The sequence below is a fragment of the Centruroides vittatus genome, unplaced genomic scaffold (genome assembly GCF_030686945.1).
Source record: "Centruroides vittatus isolate TY-2023 unplaced genomic scaffold, ASM3068694v2 contig_2565, whole genome shotgun sequence".
Lineage (NCBI taxonomy): Eukaryota > Metazoa > Arthropoda > Arachnida > Scorpiones > Buthidae > Centruroides > Centruroides vittatus.
Genome location: NW_027121627.1, coordinates 262,512 through 283,656, shown reverse-complemented (window position 1 = coordinate 283,656; position 21,145 = coordinate 262,512). Strand labels below are relative to the sequence as shown.

At 29.4% G+C, this 21,145-nt stretch overlaps 1 protein-coding gene across 1 annotated transcript in view; it reads right to left on the bottom strand.

Annotated features, from left to right (window-relative positions):
* The window catches only part of E(bx) (nucleosome-remodeling factor subunit NURF301 E(bx)), a 138,860-nt gene that overhangs the window by 109,632 nt on the left and 8,083 nt on the right, over positions 1 to 21,145 (bottom strand). The window contains 1 exon segment of the mRNA XM_067265927.1: positions 3,804 to 3,925. Within this exon segment, the coding sequence (XP_067122028.1) occupies positions 3,804 to 3,925 (122 nt within the window).

Here is a 21,145-nt window from a genome sequence, read left to right as displayed (position 1 = left end):
ACCTACGGTACAAAATAATATCTGGTGTGAACCTGGAAATGACTTCTCTCTCTAACCGCCGTAACACTAATTCGCATAGGTCGCCCGAAATTGGGCTCCCCATGGGTACCCCCCTCTTTTGTAGATATGTGGTATTGCCGAACCTAAACAGCGAATTGTAGCACATTAGATGCGTGAGCTCAAGTACATGCTTGCGGTGTGCCGGAACATTGTACTTGGATAGTAAGACGTCCCTAAGGGCGCAGAAGCAAGGTTGGAGTTTGATGGATGGATACAGAGCCTGAAAATCAAGCACCGTGACGTGCGCGTTCCCAGTTATCTGTGTACTTTTCAACTCGTCGACCAGCTCTCTGGAGTTCTTCACCGTTAAAGAATAATCTTCTAGATGTCTAGCTAATATGCGGTGTAACATGTTCTCTAGAATTCTAGTGGGGGCTCTAGCTTTAACCAGTATTGGTCTGAGTGCCGGTGTAGGCTTGTGCGTTTTCGCAAAAGCAAAAAGCCTGGGTGTATCCGGTGACGCGACCACCGCCCTGTTTAAGCCTTGCGCTTTTGCAAGGGGTGTGCTCGTGAACCGTACAACACGCGCCTGTAATTTGTTCACATAATTATCTGCCACTTGCTCACAGTCTGTCTCCACGATGTATTGCGTCAACATTGCTTTGTATGTCTCTTCCTTGAGTAGGACCAGTGCACTGTTCTTATCCGCCCGTAGTAGAATAACATGTTCTTCTGCAAGCCATTTCTTGGTTCTTCTTACCTGCCTCCATATGCTCTCTTTTCCATTACGTCTGTTATAGCTTATCTTCATGGCCGCCCTCCATCTGTAATGCTCCTTGCAGACCTCATCCAATCCGCAAACCATTCTTTCAATGTCCGGCATAACCGTTTCCAGCATAGGTTGTGACGAGCCTGGAGTATACAACGGTCCGTGTGCCACAGTCTCGATTAGGTAATCTGGGGGCACAATGCCGTCCCAGCATACCAGCGGGGTGGGGGGTGCCTTTTTTTTGTTGGGTTTTTGCTTACTCATTATCCATTCCAACTTCTTCTTGTAATTATGTGCCAAATTTCTTGCCAATATTTCTTGAAAGACGGCCACCCTTTGATTTTCAAGTTGTAGGTTGAAGAGGCTGTATTGGAATTTATATGTACCGGTAATCACGGGTGAAGATTGTCTTTCTAAACTTTCAATGTTGACAAAATTATTAAAATTGTAGAAGAAAAAGTCAATAAATGAAAGAAGCTTAATTGCATTATAGCAATACAATTGTAGTATTCAATTTCTTTGGTAATGTATGTTGTAATTATTTATATATTGTAATTGATTCAATTAATTTGTATATAATACTATAATTACTTATTTAGTTAAAGGAAAAAATAATACTTTTTTTTGTTTTGTTTTTAGAAGGCCAGTTTTTAATATAATGCTAGGCCAAATTTTGTTTTTTCTGATGTATGTGGTACGACAACTATGCAAGAACGGACTATAGCTACTTTATCCAGTTTCCTCAGATTCTTTATTTTGTGAGCAAGTTCTGAAAATTTACTAATTTTTTCAATGTATGTAGTATGTTGTGAGCGTTTGGTACAGCTATGTCTATGACATGTAATTTCATTTTGGCATCAATGATATGATGTCAAATCTGTTGTAATGGACAGTTTTGCCCATGATTTTGGCTCATTCATATTCTATGTTATAAACACACTTCAGACAGTCATATTTTTTTCTATGGCTATATGAGGTGAATGTTTATGGTATGGTTCCTGGGTTTGTTTGTTAGTACACAAGCTTTTGATGTATTATATTTGCTATTTAGTTGTCACTGTAAAAGTAGTCAATTTGTGTTAAAAATTTGCAATCTGATCTGACGTGTTGTGTAGTTTTGTGCATGGTACGGCATTTCCTAAAAGTCTCATTTGTGAATATTGTGTCTTTTAAAATGTACTTCCTGCAATTTTGCATTTATGATTTGTTATTGTTTGGCAATCATGAACCTTTCTATCTCTCCAATGAGTCCATTCACAAGTTAGACTGCAGTCCTGTCAGCATGATCCTGACTAAGATTGTTAGAGTGCCTACTGTGGAAACTCCTGAGAACAAGACCATTTGATGGTATCTGAGTTTTGTGTAGTGTATTAGATTCACATCAATGTTATGTAAGTTTAACAGTATACTATTATTTGTCTACTAAGTTACTGCTTTGTGTAATTGGGATATTTTCTATAGAAAAATTCTTGCAGTCAGTATTTGTTGTAGCACAGGTTTAAAATATCTGTGAAGTCTAATCTGCATTTTTATGAGAAAACGTCAGCCTTTTATGGATGACTTAGGGTGGCATTTTGTTAATGTTCAAGTTTTTCTTTCTATGTTTAATATAAAACTCCAAATAATATGTTACTTGGAGTTTATAATAGTTATTATTATTAAATCACAATATCAAACATATTAAAGATTACAAGTAATGAAAGATTGAAAGTTATCAATTTATCATAAATATAGGTGTAACAGAAAGGTGTGTAATAAAATTTGAGTGGTTGTAGAGGAGTTAATTTCAAGTCAAAAACTCTAGGACATTTTTTTGATTTGAAGCATTCATTTTGAGTTATAAGCGATTAAAAACATGTGACATTACTTCCTGTTTAGCAAAACTCCATCTGATGTATGAAAATATTTGTTGATAATTGCACATTAGTTTGATATCTATTACTTATTATCTGCAATTTTATTCATTTTTTACTTGATTTTAAGCACCAACCTTCCTATTACTTGTGCCAGGATCATTTTCTACCAATTAAAGAGACAAGTCTTGAATATTCTTGTTGCCTTTTGATGATCGTCCCTCACTTTTATTAGGGTATAACTGCCCTTCCCTTTTTTCCTGAGAAGTCTACAGCAGTGAAAGTTTGGTGATTGGACACTCTTCTGCCAGGTTAAGTTTCTTAGTACAGTCATCTAGCTTTAAGTGCATTCCCACAAAAGCTTGCGGGAATGCACATAAAGCCCATACATCAAATGCATATCAGCATATTCCAAAAACATAAATTCAGACTTCAGACATTATTTAAAAAAAAAAAAAAAATACTTTCAACAAAAACAAAAACATAAATGCTTTCAAATTCAACTTAATAAGTAAAAAAGTTCCATATTATTCAAAGATATTCAAATATGGAAATTAGCATTAAAATTAGCATTACATTTAAATGTTTATAACATTCCATAATTGAAGATGTTGTAAGAACATTTTCAAATATACAAATTTTGGCTAATTATGGAATTTACCACCAGCCAGAAGCAGACAGAAAAAGTTAAGCCATGTATTGTTACAAAAAAGACTAAAAATTCAAGTAACAAATTAATAAAATTGAAGATAATAAGTAATGGATATCAAACTCACATGCAATTATCAACAAATATTTATCATATATCAGATTGTGTTTTGCTAAACAGAAAGTGACATCACATTTTTAAATCACTTAAAACTCAAAATAAACACTTCAAATAAAAAAAAAATGGCCCTAGAGTTTTCAATTCCAAATTAACCACTCTACAACTCCTCAAATTTTTTACACACTTTTCTATTACACCATGTATATAAACAAAAAACAAAAATTTTCTAGATTAACAGTTCAGAATTTGTAAACTTTACAATTGCCTTTTCCTATCTTTGATGACATAACTTTTCTGAGAAATCAATAATTTTCACTCATATGCTACAGAATAGCTATATATATAAATTAAAGCAGAAATTTTTAATATTCTTTAAATGTAAAATTATATAATTATTAAATCTTTTACTCACACAAATATCCTTCTACATAAAAACCAATATTTACGTCCTTGACGATCAAGTCCTAAGCATTCTTGACGACTCAAAAGACCACTTTTCTCAATTTCTGTTATACAGTCCGTCACACCAGTAACCTAAAATTATTTTTCATAAATTTATTTAATTTAAACATTAAGTCAAAAAAAAAAATTGTTTCAGTTAAAATACAACAAATTTAAAAATTAAATATTCTACAATACCACTAAATCAGCAAAAGAATCACTTACTTTGGAATGTGAACATTTTCATCCATTTTTAAAAGGACATCTTATGTATGCTAAACTGAAATCACATCTTTCTGAACAAAGGATAACTGACCATTGCTGATTGACAAATCACTGACAGTCAACTATCCTCCAATCAGCAACGGCAATGAAGAAATTAAGAACATTTCAAAAAGTGTGCAATTCCAATTAAGAACACTGCCTGAATAGGTCCTTTGAACATTTGCTTTCCAAAGTGAGTGATTCTTTTGCTGGTTTAGTGGTGTAGTAGAATATTTATTATTAATATTAACCAGTACAGTGGAACCTCACTTAACGAGCATAATTTGTTCCAAAATCTTACTCATTATGCAAAAAGTTTTTCCCCATACAAATTAATGTAAAATACGATAATGCATTCCATGCTAAAAAAAAAATACTCAAATATTTATGTGTAACATTTATTCAAGGAAAATTATACAATATACATTGTTAAGGACTGTGAATCATCATCTTTTCTTCTAAAGTGGAATGAACCAACCTGGAATGCAAATTCGATTTGCAGGAAAAAAAAAAAAATTGCAGATAATATGTCTGATAAACACACTAAACGATATGCCAAATTCTTGGGCTATGTAAAGGCTATAAATAAATATTAGAAATTAATTAATTTGACTAGAGATAGGCAGTTATGTTGGCATCTCGTATTAAATTTAATAATTATAAATAAATAATTTTTAATTTAGACATTTTAAAAATTTAATTTGGAATTGTACATTAAATTTAATATGAGATGGCAGAATAACTGCCTACCTCTAGTCAAATTAATTAATTTCTAATATTTAATTACAGTCTTTACATAGCCCAAGAATTTGGCATATTGTTTGGCATGTTTATTATATAACGAGTGATGGTTGTTGGTGTTTATACGTAATATGTGTGAACACAAATTTAGAAAAATGTTTGATCACAAGTGACACTAAGATGCTAGTGGAACGAGTGCTAAACACAAACTTACGGAGCATGCGCACAATCCAGGACTTCCTCTCTCCTCGTCACTCATCACGTGAAATACTCATTATGCGAGGTGCTCATTAAGCGAGATTCTACTGTAATTGGCTGTTTCTTTTGAATTTTAAAATTCAGAGAAATGTTATCTTGAATTTTATGGTTCATAAAGAAGTTTACATAATATTTAATCTAAAAATCTCAGTAAAATTTCAGATAAAAAAAAACATTTTTAATTATTATACTATGTAATTTATATATGATTATTTTGCATGTATAAAAAAACAAAATTTTATTATTAAATTGTTAATAAAAAGATTAAAAAGGTAGCTATTTTGAAATATTATTTTTTTTAAATACTAATTCAATTGCTATTTTTGTTACATCTCAACACAAAAATCAGTTGAACCAATTCAGTCTAATAATTTCTAATAATTTTGATATATTTAAACTTTGACAATAATACAGCATGTATAATCCTTGTATCATTTGAAAAATAACAGTAGATTTATTGGAAAAATATTAAAGCAAATATCTAAAGTTCTGTACTTTAAATTCTTAAATCAACACATTTTATCATCATTTATAACATGAAAATTTAGTTTTAATTTGATAATAGATTTTCTTATGTGATCATTTCTTGGCTATAAACATATAAAGTGCCAGGAAAGTTGCTATTTAATTATCAAATATTTTTGGTTGTCCTAGCAGCTATCTTCAGATTACATCAAACAGAAGAGAACATAAAAAAGAATAGTGATCCTTAATCCTTTCCGTAACTGCACTATCAAATAAACACATAACCATTACATATGCAATTACTAACATTTACTAATCATCTAATGTTTTTGCTCCTTTTGACTGATCATCTTCAGGAAAATACATAAAATTTAAAATTTCACAAAATTTATGATCCATATCAAAAAAAATATAGTGTTCATTCTGCACTCCAATAGAAAGACTAACCTTAAGTTGATGATAAATTTTGTATACTTGTTTGCAAGTATAACAACATCTGAACAAATACAAATAATTTTTAACATTAAAACCTATATTATTGACAAGACTATGTCTTGTTTATAAAATTGTAGTGCCTGCTGTCTTATCAGATTAGAGGTATGAAGAAGTACAAGTCAGGAGTTGAAATTTGGCACAGAGTATTAGGTGCCCAAATCGTGCGTGCATAAAAAAAACAGACTTGTAGGTAGTCAGGGGACTGAGAACCGAAACACAATAAAATACAGAATGGTGACACTCTACAAACAGGCAGTAGTGCAAGATTTGCACATGCGTTGCTCGTTGGTAAGTTAGGAATATGAATATTGTGAAACCGAATTTTGACAAACACCTGCGTTGGGAAGTTCGAAAAACAAACGTTGCTAAATCAAATTTTGACAAACGAATTTTTGAAAAAACCCATTTACCTGTCCTGTGTTATTCCCCACATATTTCTTGTTGCCACGTGCTAACCTCGACCAATTGACCAGAGATATCTCATTTCATCATCAAAACTTTTTGAAACTAGATGGTGCGTCGTTATAATTTTATATTAAAACTAACTTCCAAAATAGAATTATTTTTCTTTTTACATTTATTAATATATATATATAATTTTTATATAATATAATATTATTATATATAATAATATAATATAATATAATATAACATATATATATATATATATATTTTGTTTGTGCAAAATAAAAAAATAATTGCGAACGATTTTGTAATAGCCACCATTATTTTTTCAAAAACGGGAAATTTTCGCATTAACAAAAATTCAACCTGGGGCATCATGTAACGGAGAGAAATTTCAACATTCGATAGGTTAATTTCAATGAAAATGCATCATGGAAGACCTCGTGGTCATGGCTGTAGCCAGCGAAGTTTGAATAATTGCACTCAAAACCAGCAATACCAAAAGATGATTGGAGAATGAGAACGAGGCCCACCGTGAGTGTTAGTAGTGAGTCTCCGAGACATAGTCTTGTCCCAAAGATGGCCTTGCCGTTTTACATGTTTTCATATTAAAACAGATCTGTACAATGTAACTGTATATTTTCTATTGCTAACAAGTTTTTAAAAATTATTATTAGGAATATTATCCGTTGATATCATTGTCACTCTTACAGCTGAATCATAATTGATGCTTTAATTCTTATTTATTTCAGTCATCTATAATATTCATATAATAAATGACACTGAAGTAGTCATAAGAATCATGCTTGATAACTAGTATAAAAAGTTTCATATTAAAACATTAAAACTAAATGCTGTCATAATTATGAAAATAATCAAAAAAAAAAAAAAAAAAAAATACTAAGTTCAAGAAATCAGGAGTTTATTGAAGTTTGAAATTTCTTGATGTCAAATCATCTCACAATTAGATTAAATACTACAACATTAATGTGGTATAGAAGTGGTGTACGACAAGAGTCAGTTTATAAATGTTAAAATTAACAGTTTAATAGTAACAAACATTTTCACCAAATACAAACTGTCTTCACCAGGCAACAGAACAAGAACAAAAAATATAAAATAAACAATTCAAACTTCAGCACAAATTCTTTAATATTAAGAACGTTTTCAAACACATTAAGCATCCATCATCAGTTACTTTCTTTCAATCGAACGTGAAATTCGAACAAATATTACATAAATTAAATTTTAAATAATCGTTAATAAATGCAAAAAATACAAAAATTAACGATAGGCGAAAACAAAATAAAATAATCTAGGATTATTGTAATTTTACAATTACGCCAATACGTCACAAAATAAAATAAATAAAAATGGAAACAAAAAACCAACAATAGGCTTAAAATGAACAAAGATAATCCAGGATTATCTTAATTTTACAACTACGCCAACCCGTCACAAAAGGACTTCCAAGCGGTGGAAAGCCCATCAGCGTCCCTATGGTTGATGCAATGTGTGCTCTTCTGCGTCCTGTGGATTTCCAATTTTTCCAAAAATTTTATCGCATTCTTCGATCTAGTAGACTTGATGATAGAGGCTTGGTCCCAAAAGACCGTGATGCCCTGTTGCTTGGCATAATTGGCAAGGACTGTACTATCAACTGCTTTGCTCACCGACTGCTTATGTTCACTAATCCTCTTTTTTAAATTCCTCAACGTTGCCCCTATATATACTAATTTAGAGTCGAACCTATGGTCCCTTAGCGGTATTGAGTATATTTCTGTTAAGGAGTTACGATCATAATTCATCTTGTCATTTCTTTATAGCTTGTATATAGTAGGACTGTGTCGATAAATGATTTGCAAGTTCTTACTTTTGGAAATCCTCTTAACAAACAACTTAAGGAAAGGTATGTAATCGAGTACCACTTTCTTTTTTTGTTCGTTTCTATTCCTCCCACGCACCAGGTTATGATCTTTCTTGATGAGAGCATCTATTTTTTCTCCTCCATAGCCATGCTGCAAAGCTGTTCTTTGGACATTCTGATACAGTTAAAGAACTACAATATGTCCAAAGAACAGCTTTGCAGCATGGCTATGGAGGAGAAAAAATAGATGCTCTCATCAAGAAAGATCATAACCTGGTGCGTGGGAGGAATAGAAACGAACAAAAAGAGAAAGTGGTGCTCGATTACATACCTTTCCTTAAGTTGTTTGTTAAGAGGATTTCCAAAAGTAAGAACTTGCAAATCATTTATCGACGCAGTCCTACTATATACAAGCTATTAAGAAATGACAAGATGAATTATGATCGTAACTCCTTAACAGGAATATACTCAATACCGCTAAGGGACCATAGGTTCGACTCTAAATTAGTATATATAGGGGCAACGTTGAGGAATTTAAAAAAGAGGATTAGTGAACATAAGCAGTCGGTGAGCAAAGCAGTTGATAGTACAGTCCTTGCCAATTATGCCAAGCAACAGGGCATCACGGTCTTTTGGGACCAAGCCTCTATCATCAAGTCTACTAGATCGAAGAATGCGATAAAATTTTTGGAAAAATTGGAAATCCACAGGACGCAGAAGAGCACACATTGCATCAACCATAGGGACGCTGATGGGCTTTCCACCGCTTGGAAGTCCTTTTGTGACGGGTTGGCGTAGTTGTAAAATTAAGATAATCCTGGATTATCTTTGTTCATTTTAAGCCTATTGTTGGTTTTTTGTTTCCATTTTTATTTATTTTATTTTGTGACGTATTGGCGTAATTGTAAAATTACAATAATCCTAGATTATTTTATTTTGTTTTCGCCTATCGTTAATTTTTGTATTTTTCGCATTTATTAATGATTATTTAAAATTTAATTTACGTAATATTTGTTCGAATTTCATGTTTGATTGAACAAAAGTAACTGATGATGGATGCTTAATGCGTTTGAAAACGTTCTTAATATTAAAGAATTTGTGCTGAAGTTTGAATGGTTATTTATTTTATGTTATTGATTCTGCAGTAAGCAAGTATATATTTATTTAAAACATAATATAGAACAGTTTTTTAAAAATAGTCCTGTACAAAGCAAAAGATAGACTTCTTTACATAAAATTATGAAAGAATTGTAAAACAAAGACAAAATAAAAAAATATATGTGTGTGTATGTATATATGTATGTATATATTTAAGATTATTAACATTGTATATATATATATATACACACACACACACACACACACACATTTTATTTTAATAAATCTTAAATATATATATATATTTATTTATTTATTTTATTAATTAATTTAAAATTTTCAATTTTGGTAAATTTTAAATGCATAACTTGATTATTTAAAAAGTTAATAATAAAACTTAGTGTGATAAGAGTTATCCTATTATATTTATATTAGTTTTATTAGCTCCTAGCTCAAGATAAACTAAATTAAGCTAATGAAAACCACAATTCTGAAACTTAATACAGGTATACCTCGACTTACGTCAGTAATTGGTTCCAGGAGAGGCAACGTAAGTCGAAAAACGACGTAAGTTGAATTTACTTGTGTAGTTACGACGTAAGTCGTAGTTTCGAATTACATCGTAACTAAACGCCAATAATGAGCACTTAAAGACCGCTAAATAAGACGACAACACAGATGTTTTCGTGTTTCCTTCTCTAGGATTTATGATGATTATATTAACATTTACTGTAAATGTACATATTTTAATATGATTTTATGTGCTTTCAACGCTTTTCTAGTGATATTACGCCTTCAATGTTTATGGCAGACGGATTTAAAGTCGAATAAACCGACTTAAACTTGATTTTTATTTTTCCATATACTTTTTTGACAAACGACGTAAAATCGGGAACGACGTAACTCGAGAGGAACGTAAGTCGAGGTATACCTGTACTGTGATACTTTACATTTGTAATCAATAAAAAAGTTCTTGTTTTAAGAATATTTTTAAGCATTCATTTTTTTCTTTATAACCTAATTTTAAAAGTTAAAAAAATAAAATTCTGCAAATTAATCCATTTAAGATTAGTTCATATCTCATTTTTGTGAAAATTAAAAAAAAAAAATTTAAATGAGTCTTTACAAATTTATTTAATAATATGTAAGAAATGTAAACAGAAAAGTCATTATAAAACTTGTTAAAAAAAAATTGGAGCAGGCTTGGTTACGTGTATTCTTAAAGAATTTTTGCAATAGAGTTCTATTGTAGACAAAAATAAAGCATTTACAAATCTGTAAATAATAAATAATACAGAAATGTGATTGATATAATATTAAAATAGGCTTATGTAAAATATTTGAATTTAACTCTGCAGCTTTATTACAATATTAAATTTTATTATTGTTTATTTTTCCATTTAAAAATGTTAATAAGAAGCAACTTAGAATGAGATTGAAACTCAATGCTTTCTTGGAATGCAAGAATATTGCCAGTTATACTACAGGAATATCTTAAGTCTAGGCATGCATTAATTTAGACTAATATATAACAATGATTACTTATTGTCTTAGCAATCATAGATTCTTACCACTTACAGAATCTCAAATGGTAGTTGTCCAATAACTTTTATATTCCAATAAAAATTTATAGATAACTTCATAATTTAAGGGAGTTGGCATTACTATTCAATTTTTGCAAGTGACAACTCAATTCACTCTTATCCAACAAATACATAGAAAATGTTTCCTTCTGGAATCTTTAGTTAGGATACATATGCATTTTAGGCATAGCTTTTTAATCTTTGTCTCTCTCTGGTGTGTAAGAGGAAAGGATAAAAAGACCTACACCTGAAATACATATATAGTTTATATAAAGATTCCAGAAGAAAGCAGTATTTGTAGGTTGTTATTGAATAAATAAGAATCATTTCTTCATCTGCAAAACTTATATCGATTACAACTGATTACACAGGGTGATTCACTTAGGGATGAACACTTATTTTATTCAATACCTCAGGATTGCACAATCGCATTTGAGTAATATGTAATAAGAAACACCTTGGTCAACTACTTTATCATGAAATAAAGAATCATTCCATTCATGTTTCATGCTTATCTTTTCATTTTATATTGGAGATATTCCACATAAGTGTTTAGTCCTGAGTGAATCACACTATACAAAGATGCATTAGATAAACAGTACAGGCTATTTCATGATTCTTAGCTACATACTTGACAAGAGATATTTATTATTGTCAAAATATACATTTCATAATTATAATAATGTAAAATTTGTTGGATTAACTTACTATAGGTCACTTTTATCAAAGCAAATAGTATTTAGCAACTAAAATGATTGGTCTTTACTATGATGCATAAATGATATTCTACAGCTTTAGCCAAAATTTATGAAGCAAAATGTTTAAAATAACATTCAAATACAGATAACAACACAATTAGCTTATGTTAAAATATTTATAAATTACTCTATAATTTAATTAAATGGTAAAAAAATGAGTGCAAATTTGTAACTATTCTTAAATTCTTAAGTTATTACTCAAAATTATAGAAGATTTGTAACAGTTTTCCTTCTTGCTTAGAATAAATTTGACTTTAATAACAAATCTGCCATTCTACTTCCTTATCTTTTCTTGCTAATCTGCCAATTCTTATAAAATTGACTATATGTCTATCAATTGCTATTCTTGTTGTCTATACTTTTTCAAATTTCCATTTTCCTATTTAGTTCAACCAAAGGACCTAAACTACAAATTATTACTACTGTCTGAATGAAATCAGGACATGGTTTATGTTAGTAAATATCCCCATCTTGTTCATACATTAAATTCTTTTTCTAGCCATTCTTCTTCCAAATACAGTAGAATTCTAATTAACTAAGGTTCTGCATTACTTGATATAAATCTGTAAATGAATGAACTACTTTTGTTATAATTCATAAAAGCTTTGCCACAAATGCACAAAGCACATATACTCTAGTACCTCAACCTTCAATTATAGCAAATGAATGGCCAATGCTGAGGTGACTACTTTTTTTTATTCTTTTCATCCTATGGACAATAAGATGGCCTTTTTTTCATGCCATTTCAGTCAGGTTGACAATAAGGGCAACTGGATGGTGAGTAGAGAACCCAACATCTGGGACAGACCATCCATGAAAATTATGTTAAGGTGACTGTGAAACATTGCAGAAAAGAAGGGAGAACTGCTATAAAACAAAAATCTCTGAAGAACTGATTAAAAAAGATTTTTTAAATAACTTCTACATATACAGGGGGGTGCAAAAGTAGGTATACAGTTGAGAATCTGAAAAATACAAATGTTTGGTGTTTATTATTATTATTATTATTATTATTATCATCATCATCATCATCTTTTATTAGTTTGTATTCCTTATTTGTGATTTAATTTGTACATAAAAATAAAAATGTCCTTATATATGATTAAATTCACAGATATAAAAAGCAACTTAAAAGTGATACCATATAAATGTTTTATTATATTTTCAATTTTAATTCAAAATGGCTATGGTCATATGTTATCGGAGTTATCAATTATCCAAGGTAGCATCAGTTCACATTTCCTCAGATAATTGGAATTCTACTATATTTACTCTTTACTCATATTTCTCAAAATTATCTTAGAATATAACCTTGCAATTTTTCTGTTGTATTACATTCATTAAATTTCTATTTTCATTCACACTTCTTACTATCCCTTTCAACCTACTTGTTCTATTTTTTTCTATATTAATATATTTAATGTTTCTGTACTTATTTTTCCATTCAAGTCTTCAGTCTCTGAATCAAAGTCTAACTATAATAATATGCATTTTTATCCATATTACTTATTTTCATACATATAACCTGTAGCTCGAAATTTGAACCATCAAAGTCAAAAGGTTTTTTTTAATACACAATCCACATATAAAGCAAGAAATTATGGCACTTTTTTAGAATCAATATATACTAAATCAGATAATTTACTCAATAAAAAATAGAATACTTTCTTTAATTTATTTACTTTTTAATGATTATTTACTTTTATAAGATAGAGCTAGTAATGGAATATACCAGAAGACAACAATAATCTAATGATTGGAAATTAATGAGGAATGTATTGTAAAACAGATATAGAAACAGAAGATAAATTATAAAGTCTTCCCATCAGATGGCTAAATCTTGATTATTTTTATTTGATGCTTGAAATATAATCTAAATATCATTTATTAAATAAATATAAGAACTGCAATTATTGCTAATGAAAGAACAAAACATAGGAAAATTGAAGGCAGAAAAAACATCAGCTACTGTTTTACAGATACTGATATTTAAATTTTATGAAGGAGAATGGATAAGTAATGCAGATCTGCCCTGTAGTGCCTTATTAGGATAATTATTGATTAATTTAATGTCTACTGCATAAGCAACTACACCCAATTTAAAGTAATTTAAATTTTATAATATATTAATTTTAGCTTAATAATGAAAATTAGTTACATATAAAAATTATAGATAATATGAAATGCATAAAAACTATTTACAATAAAATTGTTAAAAAGAATTTCAGGAAAGATTTAATCAGTTTTTAGCATGATAATTATTTATATGAGTTATCTATTTCACTACATAAGAAAATTAAAATATTTAATTGTTATTGATAACTAATAATAGTTGACATTTTAAAAGAAATATCCAGTTTGTTAAAATCACATCAATTAGTAACAAGTTGGCAGGTATAATTTCATTTCCTTTGCATTCTATTGTTTTATTTTGCTTCTCCATCTGTCAAAACCAAATTGTACTTGCAATATTATAAAACATAATATAGAATTGACTGACTTATTTCAGAGCACTGTCCTGAGAGACTGTCTAATGCCAAATCAAAATCTGATAACATTTGAAAGCTATTCAGTACCATGTACAGGTAGAGTCCAGAACACAGAAATACAGTTGTTTGTTTTTATTAAAAATCTATTAATCAAATACATTGCCATTTGCAACAACAGTTTAATGTTTTCAATTGTGACTAAAATGCATTACAATGCATGACAATTTTGGACTGAATATACAAATTTAAAGATGTTAACAGTAAAGCAGACAGTTGTTCCAAGATCTATACTAAAGAAAACATTTGGAGAGTAAGAATTTTTAAATATAGTCTTTATTATTCAGTTAAGCAACAATTTTGTATCTTAAGCATATCCAAAGACAAAACAAAAAGTTTAGAATAGACCTTACAAGCTATCTAAAGATGTACCTTCTATCATATATCTAGATCCTAATTTCTTGTATCAAAGTTTTGACAATTTTTATGGATCATTTAAGATAATGCATTGCAATTCAAAGAAGTCATTTTACAGATATTATCTTTGGTAAGTAATAAAGTTGCATGGTTTGCACAAACTCAATTCATTCCGCTTCACAATAAAAAAAATTAGCATTTATCAAAAGACAAGTCAACTCTAAAAGTCAAATCACAAGCTAAAAATTTATTTATGACAAATCTGTAATGAAGTAATAAAATTTAAAACAAGCATTTATTTATCATGATATCATCAAAATGCTGGGCTGCAATTTTTAATTATACTTTTAATTTATTTAATTTAATATATATGCTCTCCACCTAAAATTAGTACAGGTATACCTCGAGTTACGTTGTTCTCGATTATACGTCGTTTGTCAAAGAAGTATATGGAAAAATAACAAGTTCAGAACATATTTATCTATCCCAACTATCAAATGCAATAAAAAGTTATATAATACAAATTAAATTAAAACCAATGTAGTATAAATCACGAGCATATTAAACTTTAATACTGGGACCCCTTGGCTCCCCTCTCTGGGTGCACCATAGGTTCCAATGGTTCTACTGCATTAAAACTGCAATCAAACTTAATATCTACTCAGACCTGATGACAGACTAACTCATGTAGTAGTCTTAAAATAGTGAATTCTCAATAGACTAAGCTGAATTATTCACTATATCAGACTTCACTATTTTAGATTAAAAAAAAAAAATAGCAAGGATCAATAAAACTATTCTCTACAATGAAAGTTCACTATACTGAATAGTCATTAATATAAAGAATTGTATTTGAAAATATTTAAACTGAATTTCTTGATAAAGGACATTTTATAGGTAGAGAGAGAATTACAGTCCAGTTTAAAATCCATCTGTTGCTTAAATTAGCAGTCTGCTTTCATTTTGTAACAAAATTTGATTAATACTACTTAATACTTAACAAATAATAGTTTATAAACTATGATTAAAAATGAAAATCATTTTAAAGTCAAATTTCACTACTAATTTACATCCTATCCATGTATTTTTAAAAATGTTTAAATATAACAACATTTAATATTTTTAAAAATTGTAATTCTATTTTGCCAATTTTATTTAAATATTTCATTTATAACAAAATTACTAAGAAACCGAAGAAAAAACAAAGATAAAAACTCACACCTGAAATTATTCCAACAAAACATGAAAATAATTAGTATGCTGCAGCAGCATTTTGGAAATTTTGCTGTCCTAAGAACTTATACTGAGGACCATTGATTCCACAAGTGCTCAGGAAAATGTTACCATAATTTTATTTGGAAAACCATAGGCATTTGAAAGATAAGATTTGAAAGGGCTGTGGGATGGGTTACATGTCAATTTTAAATTCACAAGTTAAAACAAAAGAACATTAACAAACAAATATTAAAATTTCACTGACTTGCAACAAAAGCCTAAAAATAAAAATAATTGATAATGCATTACAAAATTAAAATATTAAAACAAGCAAACTCCTGATAAGATCATGTTTAAAAAGTTACATTTTGAACAAAACTAATCAAAAAATAATTTTAATATTAAATTATAAAATATAATAGAATTATTTTCTGTTTAATTTTTCCAAGTTTATTATTACTACTGAACAAAGGAAATCAGTTATGAAATAAAAACAATAAATCATATTTCTGTAAGATATATACCATTGCAGGTTATCTGTGCAAAAATACGGTACTCAGTTTAAAAAAACCGAACATCTGAAAGTTCAACCTGGTTTGGTTGAGGACACAAACCTATAAAGATGCTATATCAAAGCTGTTGTTGAATAGTCAATGAATAATGCTATAGGCTCCAGTAGTGCACATGAAGTTTCATGACAGTTCAGCATATGCTAAAGCACAGTGTGGAAAGTACTGAGAAAGTTGGTGCATTGTTATCAATACAACAGCTATTGCTAAAAAACTAGAAGGGGGAATCCTCAAGAGGTAGCTGCTTCACTTTGCCAAAATCTTCTTACAGTTACCACTGCACCTCTACATAATGGATTCAATTCTGTTCCCACTGACAGACAATACTTATGCCCTCACAAACATCATGACATTCTATGAGTTAAACCACAAAAGGTTCTCAGACATTACCAGCCATTTCAAATGTGGATGAAATATTGCTGCATAACCATAGACAATGAAACAATATCCCAAATGAAGATCAATTCAAACTATCATCATCCAATCTTTAGTGTTAGAACATTGTAGATACACCTTGATTTTTAGCAAACAAACAGATTATAGAGATCAACTTGTCTATTTTAAAGCTGTCAAATTGCCATCTCTGGCAATTGTGTATGTACAACCAGCAGTTGCTGCTGACTGATCTTTGCATTGGCCTTCCTTGCCAGAATGAAAGTGGCTGTGTTGTGTCAAGCAACACACACAACTCACATTTCGGCCACAGATTCCACTGCACTTGGCTAAAGTTACAGTCTAGTGCAGATCCACAACCACATTTATCCTTAGACTTCTTCGAAAAAGTTAGTCCCAATAAGCTTGTGACATGCTATGTGATGGTCCAGAGATAAGATATACTCAACACTTTAGTCATATCCCAACTTCAACAGCAACAATGCCTTGAATCAAATACTTTCATACAAGATGGAGTGTTTCCATGTATTGAATGCTGCATACAGCAGTTTCTGCAACATTTCACCAATAACAGTGTGACTATATGTTTTGTCAGAGAAAAATTACAATCCTTGTACAAAATTATTGTTACAATCCTTGTAACATAATTTTGAACAAAATCCTTGTAACAACAATTTTGAGAAAAATTACAATCCTATTACAAAATTATTGTTACAATCCTTGTAACAATCACCAAAAATTACACAAATTAAATTAAGATCCAGAAATCTTATTTCTGGATCTTATTTCTGGATCTTAATTTAATTTGTGTAATTTTTGGTGATTGTTACAAGGATGTGTTACAGATTTGGTACAGTATCATACTGCATATGAGAAATATCACAATCACACATGATCAATTATAGTCAACCATTGAACAAATCGTCAGATTTCATACTTTCAGAAGGGAAATCATGCTGAGTATTATCTTCTGCATCGTTAAGGTCTTTGTATAGTATGAGTATCTTATATATGTTTGTTGCCAGGATAACAAAAGTGCCATGGTGTTGAGTTTTGATATTAATTTTTTTATTAAATGCCTTCTGCATGTCTTGAAAGTTACCATATTGGATTTAGTTGCATTTGGACTGCTAAATATATCTCTAGACAGCATTTAAAAGGGTTATTTTCATTACAATCATGCAGTATTTCAGTGTCTTTCAATAAAATTATTGAATTGCATTTTTTTAAATACTAAATTCTGACAAAACAAACAAGAATTATTAATTTTAAAATTATAAATAAATATATCATAGTTTTATTCCTTATTGTTATTAAATTCAGCAAGAAACATAATTCAGTGATTTTATTTAAAAAGCTACTGAATTTAATTTTATTTAGTTCTTCAATTATTCCATTTTAACACTACCATTTTGCCAATATTTTAAAGATGGTCCTGCAAGTTGAATTCTTCATATTCTCATTACACAAAGATATAGACTTTAATAAAATCCTTTTTATTTATTGTTGCCAAATGTTCTTTTATTTTACATTTTAGTGATATCCCTGTTTTACCAATTTAAGAATAACTATCCATTTTGTTGCGATCAAAATATTATATTTGTCTATTCATAATACAAATCTTTTATTTTAATTATATCTTTTTTTTTAAATATCAAATCACTTAATTTAGACTTAATTTCAAGAATTAACATAACAATAATTTTCAACAGTTTGTTGAACACTTTCAAATTCCTAACATATGGGAATGTGATGTATTTATTATTATTAATTTTTTTTTTAAATTTTAACATCACAAACTCTATCATATCACTTAAATAATTAACTACCTGAATTGATTATAAATACTTTATGCACTATAGCTAAATTTCTTTTTCTAACTGCAATGAGGGTGTTGTTCTATGGATTATTTTAATATATCCACTCAAAATGTATTATACATATTATACTTAATGTAATTAGGCATATTCAAATAAAGATCGTGAATAAAACTATTGATTTTTATTCAAATGAATCTAATTACATTAAATGTGTTACCTTTTGAGTAGCTTAGTATATTCAGCTTATATTTATTGTGAAGTGAGTTTCAATTATTGTGAAGTGCATTGGCTAAAATATTTCATGTTTCCTTATTCAGTAAGTTGATTTTTTAATTGATAAAATTATTTTAAAGCAGAGGCTGTCCATAAATGACATCCACACTAAAAAGGAGAGAGGGGAGGTTATGACAAGTCAGACAAAATTGAACAATGGGAGGAGGAATTGAATTTCAATGGACATCTGTTTTATTTCACTAAATTTTACACAGTTTATACATTTTATTATTCTTAAAGTGATACAGATTTTGAAGGGGATTGAGTTTTGTTGGACATCCAAAGAGGGAAACGAGTTACAAAAACTTGGACAAACTGGGACAATTGGGGGAGTAAAAATTTCAAGAAAAATGAAAATGTAATTTATGGACAGCCACTTATTGAAAAATTCTGATTATTCTTTATTAAATTTTAGAAACGTATTATTGAAATTTCTGAAGACTGAAATATTTTTTCTTCATTTATTTTCAAATGTTTTTATTCTAAATTTTTTCATCTTTAATATTTACATAATTATTTTAAACATAAAGATGTGCTTTCTTATATACAGAGTGTTTCAAAATTACTATTACAAACTTATAAGACAGACTCCTTAAGAAAAACTAAGATAAGAATATTCAGTAATATGTTTTGAATAAAGCCTTTATTAGGAGTTATAGACATGAGTTCAGTGACATCACTTTCAGGTTTTCATATAAATGAGGAGGAATTCATGTTTTTATTCTTTTATTTAAATTGAAAGGTTTTTAAGAAAAAAATAAGTAAATTCATCTTAAAATTTTGCACTTTACTCTTATGTATTTGAAAGCAATAAAAATGTATAATACTTCTTAAGCATTTGTTTCACTTTGCATTCTGATCCATTACAAGAGCTGCTTGATATGGCAACCTCCAATGTCTATGCAAATATTGTATCTTCAAAGCATGTTCTGGTACTGTACATCTGCTCAAAAATACCTGGTAGTATTGAATTTCTTGTGCTATGACTATAATTTGTGAAAATAGATCTTTCTCCTATTCTGCAGAAGTCTCATAAATAAGTCTTCATATGGCTCCAAAGGAAAGTCAAGTGGAGTTGAACAAAAACAAAAAATTACAATAAAAAAATTATGTGCATACTTTTTAATTCTTTTAAAATGCATCAATTCCAGAAATAATGTCACTGAACTTTAATCATCTGTAACTCTTTAATAAAGGCTTTATTTGCAAAATGTTACTGAGCATTTGTATCATAATTTTTCTTAAGAAACCTATCCTATAAGTTTGTAACAAAAAATTTCAAAATATCCTGTACATAAGAAAATTTTCATTAGAAAGTGCAAAATATATTCAAATTTTCAAAATTCATTAACATTAATAAAATTCAATTAAATAAGAATTATCACTTCTCACTAAAAGAAAGTATAAAAACAACTTTTATAACTACTATCCAAGTACATGATTTTAAACACATAAGCTATCAACTCAATCTACAATTTTCTATTAAAAAATGGAATTTTTAATATTAGATTACAGTAGAGCATCGATTATCCGACTTAATTGGGGACTGGGGTTGGTCGGATAACTGAAAAGTTGGATAACCGAAAAAGTATGAAAAAATACATTATTAGTACAGTGTATTAGGCCTGGTTTAAATACTAGCCTCCCTTTCATGGTAGAGCCAGTGCTGCCAGCTAAAACATGCAAAAATTTAACAAAAATAATATTAAAGTAGCCAAGACAACCAAATATTGTAGTGCCACATCACTAGCGAACATTTGAATTTGCCGACTAGAACACGATCGGTTAACTGATAAGTCGGTTAATCAGGGGTCGGATAATCGATATTCTACTATAGTAATTATTTATGATGGTCCTGATTGTATACTTTATACAATTAATAAATAAAGCAAATTAATTGTATAATTCTAATAAATGTATTAATTTCGTAAATGTAATAATTTTACAAAATCAGGTGAAATGGACACCAAGAGGAGAGGAACATATTTTTCGGCAGATTCACTTCCTTCCAGAGATGACACAGCTTCCTTGTGTGTGTCACCCAGAACCTACAGCAGAAATTCATCTATTGGATAATTATTGTAAAACATCTAAAAAGGCTATGGAAAAAACCCAGGAGAGACCCCCTAATAAAAAGGAGGGGTTGATGAGTCAAGAGAGGTCTTCCAGCTATCCTTGGTCATGTGTGTGTGTCACCGCTCGTCAC